Genomic DNA, 8,670 nt, shown 5'->3' with positions numbered 1-8,670 from the left:
ACTCGACTTGGCTCTCCTTGGCAGTCCAGCCATGACATCATAATGAAAGCCCGTTCCATGCTACATGCTTTCCATCTTGCGCATTTTTGGTACTGTAATCCCAGTTTTGCAATAGAAGTCAGGTGGACCCCTCCTATGTTCCCATGCTATAAAGTCAACATGGATGCTGCGGTCTTCAAGAGCACAAAGTCGGTCGGCATTGGGGTCATTGTATGGGACCATATGGGTGACATGCTTGCTGCTTTGAGCACGCAACTTCAGCTGCCTCTTGGTCCACTTGAAGCTGAGGCCAAAGCAATGGATGTAGCCATCACTTTTGCAAAGGACATTGGCCTACAAGATGTCACTTTTGAGTCAGATAGTTCAGTACTTATTGGAGCTCTCTTGGACAAGTCAAAAGTACCCATTAGTATTGAAAATATCATCACAGGTATCCACGCCAAGCTACAGCACTTTAGGCAACACCAAATGCTGCGTGTAAAGCGAGAAGGAAACACACCAGCTCACCACTTGGCACGCCCCGCCAAAGATCTTGATCACTTTGTAGCTTGGATAGAAAAAAACACTATCTTTTATTGAATATGCAGTGATTCAAGATGCTTTGTTATTTTCTCATTATTAATAAAATTCACGTATTTCTCATCAAAAAAAAAAGCAGGCAGCTTTTATTTACCCATAATTGATAAAGTTTTTACATTCCACATATTAATTTGGCTGGGTTCACACTTCACACTGTTACTCATATATTAATACAAAGCCAAGACACAACACAAAAGTATCAAATTTGACAATTTCACTTCACATACTTAGCAAACCATTCTAACATGTCTTGATGAGCCTCCTCAGCAGACTTCACAGCTGCAGCATCTTCAACATTATACCTGACTGTCCACCCATGTTCAACTTTCGGAAATATCTTAACATAGCCATCCACCTGAAAATAATCAAACATTACTTGATTACTATGTGGCAAACCCAAACAATAATCAAAATGCAAAGAAAGACATAAAAGAAATCAATCAAATCATGATATAATACGGGATTGGCCCCATATAGAGGTAAGGCAAAGATTCAATTCATGTAACCAACCCCAAGTTTTGGTGTTTCATTGTATCTACAAGTAACACACCTAAAGTATTTGACACATAGAAGAAGGATGTAATCAAGCATTTAAGAGCAACTTTAGCTTGCAAATTTTTTTTTCTTATCAAGCAAAACATCCTACGTACCTCATCAGATTTAGAAGCTAAGACATCGTCAAGCTGTTTAAAGAGTTTGGGCTTAGAGTAGTCGCCAAATTCAGAGAATAGTATTGCAATCGGAACCTTCATCCCTAAAATTAATTCCAAATATTGATCAAAGCAATGATACAATCCATTGATTTTGTTCTTCCTCGCACTTGTACCAAACCTCAACATAAAAATAAAAAAAATAAAAAATAGAGAAGGCGTTAACTCTTAATTAAGCAGTAAAATGTATTATCTTCTCAACAACAAAAAGAAGGTAAAATGTATTATTATACCTGTGCGGCATCCAAACCGTTGGGCCCACTCAGCCCCTAGCCTCCGCTCCGAATGCACAGTAATTGGGCCCAACTCTCATTCACCCTAAAGCCCAGCCCTCACTACCGCAGTCCGGGGGCCCGAGCTTCGCTACTAAAGTTATGCTCGACATATATTTACCGAGCATGTTCAGAAAGGTCACTGAACGGTGCGTCATCTTTGTTTTGCTCAGAGAAGTCCCTCTAAGCGCCGCTGCCGAGCTCTAAACGGAAGTGGGCACCAAGTCCCAAAGCCACCCAAGCCTAAATTCTCACTTACCATCCCCCTGATTGGACCCTCTGTAACACTAAGCGCGCACCGACTCTGCCGAGCTGCCGACGGGGGTGGGAACCAAGTCCCAAAGCCACCCATACCTGACCTCCCACTTATAGAAAACCTTACTGGACCCTCTATGGCACAAACTATGAGAGCATTGATAACCTACGTCTGAGCTAAGAACTATAAATAGGGGGAGAGGATAAGAGGGAAGGGTTGGTTGAAAAGAGGGTGGAGAAGAGAGGGAATAGAAAAGTCAAATGAAGAGAATATCTTAGGGGAGGAAGAGGAAGCAGTGTGTTGCCGAGGAAGAGAAAAGTGATCTCATTGAGCCTTTAGTTGGAGAACGACCCATAGTAGGAAATTCAGCCCAACAAACAAATAAGTTGTGAGCCCAAGTGGGGCTGAGCCCATAGGCCTCTCTTTCTAGTAATAGAGGGTTGACCTCTCTTTCTTATGCTAGAAGTCTTTTCCTTATAGGAATCCTCATGAGCGTATATTGCAGAATCCTTTCCTTGTAGGAGACTAACACTAAGCGTGGGATACAAGATATTTCCTTATATACTCATGTGTGGTGATCAAGACAAACCACGTTAGGGTCGTCAGTTTTGCCTATTCCCTTCAGCTTTAGTAGCGTCAGTTACCCATCTTCATTGCCTAAGGTCAACTTGTCGGTTATGCGGTGAGCTTCGTGGACTCCCTAACATTGTCACTTACTAATGGATCCCGACAGAGGTTTGCTTACCCTCTTCAGCTTGTTCTCATCAGCTTCCTCTTATGCTTACTGTCTTTAGCTTATTATCTTCAGCTTACTACCTTCAGCTTATTGTCTTCAGCTTACTCTTCAGCTTACTATCTTCAGTTTACTCTTCAGCTTACTGTCTTCATCTTACTCTTCAGTTTACTCTTCAGCTGCCTTCAGTTTATTGCCTTCAGCTTACTGCCTTCAGCTTACTCCCCGTCAGCTTTTCATTCTTTCCGGGTGTAGATGCCATCAGGTCGTAAGATGAAGTCGTCAGCTTAACGGCTTCATCTTGTGTGAAGTCTTCAGCTTAAAGACTAACAGCTTCATCTTGCGTGATGTCTTCAGTATGCATAATAGAGTTGACGGGTCTTTAGAGATCAACAACTTTTATTTTTCCAATTAAAAATTCGCCTTATCAATCTTAATTGCTAAAGTTCTTTTTTTTTTTTTTTTTGGGAAGGTGCTTCAAAGGACACTTTTGAAGTTCTGAACCTGCAAACTAACAATCCAGTGAAACTAATATCAATCTTTGGAGAATTTTTAAGCATATAAATCCATACCCTTGATATCATCAGGAGTGACAAATGAAGGATGTAATATCACAACAGCTTGGATATGCTCATCAGTTTTTCCAAGCTCAACCACAACCTTGGCTGAGAAGAATACAAAAGTTCAAATGTCAATATTTTTCTCAAGCAATAAAATGCTATATTATATAATATGTTAGAAATTTAGAATTGATAATAAAACTGCAAAAAAACAAAAAATCTTCCCTAACAAGCAATGGTTTTCTCTAGAGGATGCTAGTTCGGGAATGAAGAGTTAATAAGAAAACTCACCACCCCAGCAGAAGCCTGCAGCCCCAACTGTAGAAAATCCTTTACTTTTTAAAGCTTCAATTACTGGCTTTGCTTCCTCAGTTCCCTTGTCTTATTGAAATAATTACAGAGCTTCAGACAGCATTATTGCATACTGAAAATTGCATAGCAATTAGCAGAAGGCACAGCAATATCAGGGTCGCCAATTTCAATCAAGGTCACAAAAGGGGAAGGTAGATTAATATTTTATGAAGTATGAACCATATATATTTTTCATAAATAACAATAAAGAAGTTACACAACTGAATCCAAACACATATTCAGACAAAATATGCAAGATACCAAACTTACAATGAGGCCCTAATAAGTAAATCAAAATTATAAGCAATTTCCAGTAAAGTATAAAAAATAAAAATTTAAAACAAACCATTCCATGATCCTTCAACCAAACTTGTAGGGGCCTATTAGGATCGTTGAGCACAAGGGGTTCTCCATGTAAGAAGTTAGGAACTACAGCATAAAATCCAGAAGCTGCAACTTTATGAGAATTGTTTAATGGGACAAGTACTCAAGTAGCAACCCAAATTATCGACAAGTGTAGGGTAAAGATTGTCCAAGAGGGACTATATAATAAGAGAGACCCTCCATGAGAAAGGAGGACGGAAAAAGGAACACTGTAACAATCTAAATAATATTTATACTCAGTCTCACTCGGTTTATAGGAATGTTAATCTTCTCGGACTGTGAACTTATTCATATTTGTGTCTGTTGTTTCATTTAAATCTTCCATCTAATCCATACTAGCCATTGTTCAATTCATAAGAACCCAGTTCTCTAACACACTCTCCACAAATTTATTGCACTAGGCTCATTGGGCCAATACCCCATACCTTTTGGGCTTAGGTTGTAAAACGTGTCCTTACAATTGTTATTATGTATTATAGTTTCCTAATTTCTTTTGGTACAATCAAAATTTTTATGTTCCAAAATTTTTATTCAAATTCTAATTCTTTTAAGGAGATTATTATGATAACAAAAAATTATCATATAATTACAATTGATATTACTCAAATAATTGACAGTACTCTAAATTTGTATTTTCTCATTCTTAAGTAAGTGCACTGAATTGGACCGAAGTGATTTGAAATAGACCAAATTTGACCAAATGGACCGAATAGACTATATGAACCAAATGGATCTAAATGGACCGAATAGACTAAAGTGGGCTGAATGGACCAAAAATGACCGAGTTGACGTAAGTTAACCAAAATTAGCCGAAGTGAACCAAATGGACCGCATAGGACTAAATTGACCAAAGTAGACTGAATTGGACTAAAATTGACTAAAGTAGACTAAACCAGACTAAATAGATGAAGTGGATGGAATGCCGATCTATAATTAGCTTAGCCAAGATTGTGTTTTGATATAAGTTCAAATTCTTACTTCCAAAATAATCAAGTATTTACTCAAAAAAAAAAAAAAAAAATCAAACCGAAACTGTGAGAGAGAGAGATACTACTTGGAATGGAGAACTAAAAAATACAACACCAAAATGTATGAACCCAAAATAGAGTTTTAAAAGTCACAATGATTCGTCAATATAGAGTAGAGTTGCAAGAAAGAATGAGAGAGAGAGAGAGAGAGAGAGAGAGAGAGAGAATTGTAAATTTATAATAAGATGAGGGGAATAAGAAAAACCAAAAATAAAATAAGATAAAGGGATATGAGAAAAATGATATTAAGGTAGATGGTAGTGGGAAGATAAAAATGTAAAAGGGGGAGTAAAAGTTGGAGAAAGTATAAAATTAAGTTGGGAAAATAATAAGGAAAAAAAAGGTTAAAAATAAGAGAGAATGTTAGAAGTGGATTAATGATGTGGTCACTGATATGGCTCAACAAGAGCGTAGTAACAATAAATATTACGCTTCAGTGTATATATATATATAGTAATTGATTGATTACTTAATATTTACCTTTCCTAATAATTGACATAACATTGTTGATGTAGTTTCCATTAATTTGAAAGAATCACAAAATGATCGAATCAATACTTAGAATTAAAACAAGTAAAAATAATCATCATAGTGGAAGCTCTATCCCAATATTTGGAAGGACAGCATAAACAGAATTTGGCACATGTTACATGTACACATCAAGCGACCTATAAAATGTCATGTACCCAGAATCTTGTGGCTCGTAGATTGCTCGATTTTCTGATGAAGGAACAAATTCCCTCCCCACTCCCCACTTGTTTTTAAAGAAAAAAAAATAGACAAAACAAAAACTTGTAACGTGCCATGTAAATTGAAGCAAAAATTACTCCCACAATGAGACAAGACCTGGCAAGAACTTGGCCATTTATAGAGCCTTAGACACAAGCTCCTCAACTTTTCTCAACCTCTAGTAGCTCAAAGGCATCAAACATCAATCACTTTTATGGTTATCATTACAGTGTGGCAAGACCCTACAGAAACTTCGCCATTTTCAAAGCCCCCCAATATACCATTTTAGTGCATTTTAAACGTTGATAGCTCAAAGGCATCGATATTGATGAAGTTGAAATCATCGAACTTATGATGTAATGATAACCATAAAAACCATTACAAAGCATTTAAAGAACTTTTATGGCTTAGGTGAAAACATTCATCGGACAATCGTGAAATTATTTAGTGCATCTGGTGTATTACACTTTTTTCTCACATAATGACAAACCTATATGTGTCTCGCATACGAGACCCACATTTACTAGAGGAAAATGTAATATATATGACTGATTTATTAAATAATTTCTCTAGAAAAAGGCACTTTGCTCTCACTACAACCACTTTGCTCTCACTACAACCATACTTTTTGATAAAGCATGCAACTTTTATTCACCATTTATTCATAACCTCATCCAAATTTTTACATACGACATATTGAAGTATAGCTGTATAATGTAAAGCCAATACATGACACAAAAGTATCTAAATTGACAATTTGACAATTTCACTTCACATACTTAGCAAACCATTCTAACAGGTTTTGATGAGCCTCCTCAGCAGACTTCACAGCTGCCGCATCTTCAACACTATACCTGATTGTCCACCCATGTTCAACTTTCGGAAATATCTTAACAAAGCCATCCACCTGAAAAGAATCAAGCATTACTTGAATTAACCAAAACTTAGTAGAAAAGAAAGAAAAAAAAAAGTTTCATAATTAGAAAGGGAAAGGCATATAAATTTAGTTAACAGCTTAACACCGAAAAGTAGTGTTTAAAAATGAATAACCAAGACTTTTTTTTTTTTTTTTAAAAAAAGAGGACAAGGATTTGATTTTCTTACTTCAGATTTAGCAGCTAAGACCTCTTCAAACTGTTTCAAGAGTTCAGGCGGAGAGTGTTGGTCAATTTCAGCTCCTAGTACTGCAATTGGAACCTTAACCCCTGAAATTAATTCCAAATATTGATCAGAACAACGAGACAATCCATTGATTTTGTTCTTCTTGAACTTGTACCAAACCTCCAAAAAAAAAAAATAAATAAAATTGCAGGCATTAAGTACGATAAAAGAAGTGATTTCTAAGAACCAGGTAATGTATTATTATATCAAAATGCCAGTAGCAAATACATAACCATTAACCTCAAGAGAAAGGGGAAAAAAGTAACTTATAAAATCTGGTACTTGTAATGACATCTGACATCTTAATTGCTAAAGTTCGATAAGAGCTAGAAGTTCTTTGCCGAAGGTGATTCAAAAGACACTTTTGAAGTTTTGAATCTGCAAACTAACAATCTAGTGTAACTAATATCAAGTTTTGAGAATTTTGAAGCATATGAATCCATACCCTTGATATCATCTAGAGTGACAAATCCAGGATGTAATAGCACAGCAGCTTGGATAAGCTCAGCTTTTGCAAGTTCAACCACAACCTTGCCTGAGAAGAATACAGAAGTTCAAATGTCAGCATTTTTCTTCTCAAGCAATAAAATGCTATATTATTTAAAATGTTAGGAAAAAAAAAAAAACTGAAGAGGGTGCTACTTTGGGAATAAAGAGTTAATAAGAAAAACTCACCACCCCAGCAGAAGCCTGCAGCCCCAACTGCAGAAACACCTTTACTTTTTAAAGCTTCAATTACTGGCTTTGCTTCCTCAAATCCCTTGTCCTGTTGCAATAATTACAGAGCTTCAGACACCATTAGTGCATACTGAAAATTGCATAGCAATTAGTAGAAGGCACAGCAATAATAGGGTAAATTCAATCAAGGTCACAAAAGGGGGACACATCCAGGTGGATCAATATTTTAGGAAGTATGATCCGTATATTGCTTTCAACAATAACAATAAAGAAGTTACACAGCTTAATCCAAACGCATATTCAGACAACCCAATATGCAAAACACCAAACTCACAATGAGACCCTAACAAGCAAATCAAAATTATAAGCAATTTCCAGTAAAGTATAAAAATAAAAAACCAACCGGTCCATGATCCTTCAACCAAACTTGTATGGGCCTATTAGCATTGTCAAGCACAAAGGGATCTCCATGGAAGAAGTCAGGAACTACAACATAAAATCCAGAAGCTGCAACCTTGTCTGCAAGCTTCCTTTAAAATAGAAAACAGCTAACATTAGTTTCCATAATCGAAAAGTAAGCACAAACTCACAATGTTAAGTGTATGTTTGAACAAACATGTGTAGATTACTACTCCACATTTTAACGGCAAAATCTTTATAGTCGCACTTCTTATTCAAAATAACATAATATAGCTTCAAATAGGCAATTACAATTATCTATTGTAATCTGCCTCCAGAATGAAAGAAAAATAAATGTATTTCAAATATTTGATCAAATTAAGTCAGCTAAATTTTAGAATGATGGCTCTGAATTATATATATATATATATATATATAAAATATCAGGGGAATCAGATGATTCGCTAGCAAATCGATAATTAGATTCACTTAAGGTTAAAATATCAATATCAAATGAATCAGAAGATTGTGACTCAAGTATCCAAATCAAATCTTTTTTATCACTGTTATCAATATTTAACATATTAAGTTTATTTTTCAATTTACTAGTTTTTTGCTTGCATTCTTTACTAAAGTGACCATATTTTCCACAATTGTAACATTTTCCTTTACCAAATTTTGTTTATCATGTTTTTTGTAAACAATTTTCTTTTTAGCATAAAAGTCATCAGGTTTAGTGTATCTTTGTTTTTTAAATCTTTTATATTTATAATCTTTATAGATTCATCATCACTACACCAAAAAAAAAAAAAAAAAAAAAAAAAAAAAAA

At 35.6% G+C, this 8,670-nt stretch overlaps 2 protein-coding genes across 2 annotated transcripts; both read right to left on the bottom strand.

The window, feature by feature from the left end:
* Window positions 1-242: 242 nt before the first annotated feature.
* Window positions 243-4,188, bottom strand: LOC112003752 (endo-1,3;1,4-beta-D-glucanase-like). Its single transcript, XM_065777770.1, has 6 exons — window positions 4,182-4,188; window positions 3,402-3,491; window positions 3,123-3,215; window positions 1,230-1,333; window positions 807-934; window positions 243-333 (listed from the first exon to the last, which is right to left on the bottom strand). The coding sequence occupies exons 1-6, from the start codon at window positions 4,186-4,188 to the stop codon at window positions 258-260; spliced, it is 498 nt and encodes a 165-aa protein (XP_065633842.1). The 3' UTR covers window positions 243-257.
* A 1,948-nt stretch (window positions 4,189-6,136) lies between these two features.
* LOC112003756 (endo-1,3;1,4-beta-D-glucanase-like) lies at window positions 6,137-8,080 on the bottom strand. The gene is made up of 6 exons (XM_065777769.1): window positions 8,058-8,080; window positions 7,845-7,971; window positions 7,439-7,529; window positions 7,209-7,298; window positions 6,707-6,807; window positions 6,137-6,509 (listed from the first exon to the last, which is right to left on the bottom strand). The coding sequence occupies exons 1-6, from the start codon at window positions 8,078-8,080 to the stop codon at window positions 6,369-6,371; spliced, it is 573 nt and encodes a 190-aa protein (XP_065633841.1). The 3' UTR covers window positions 6,137-6,368.
* Between the last annotated feature and the right edge of the window lie 590 nt (window positions 8,081-8,670).

The sequence above is a fragment of the Quercus suber genome, unplaced genomic scaffold, assembly GCF_002906115.3.
Source record: "Quercus suber isolate HL8 unplaced genomic scaffold, Cork oak 2.0 scaffold_163, whole genome shotgun sequence".
Lineage (NCBI taxonomy): Eukaryota > Viridiplantae > Streptophyta > Magnoliopsida > Fagales > Fagaceae > Quercus > Quercus suber.
This window is presented reverse-complemented; position numbering and strand designations above follow the sequence as displayed.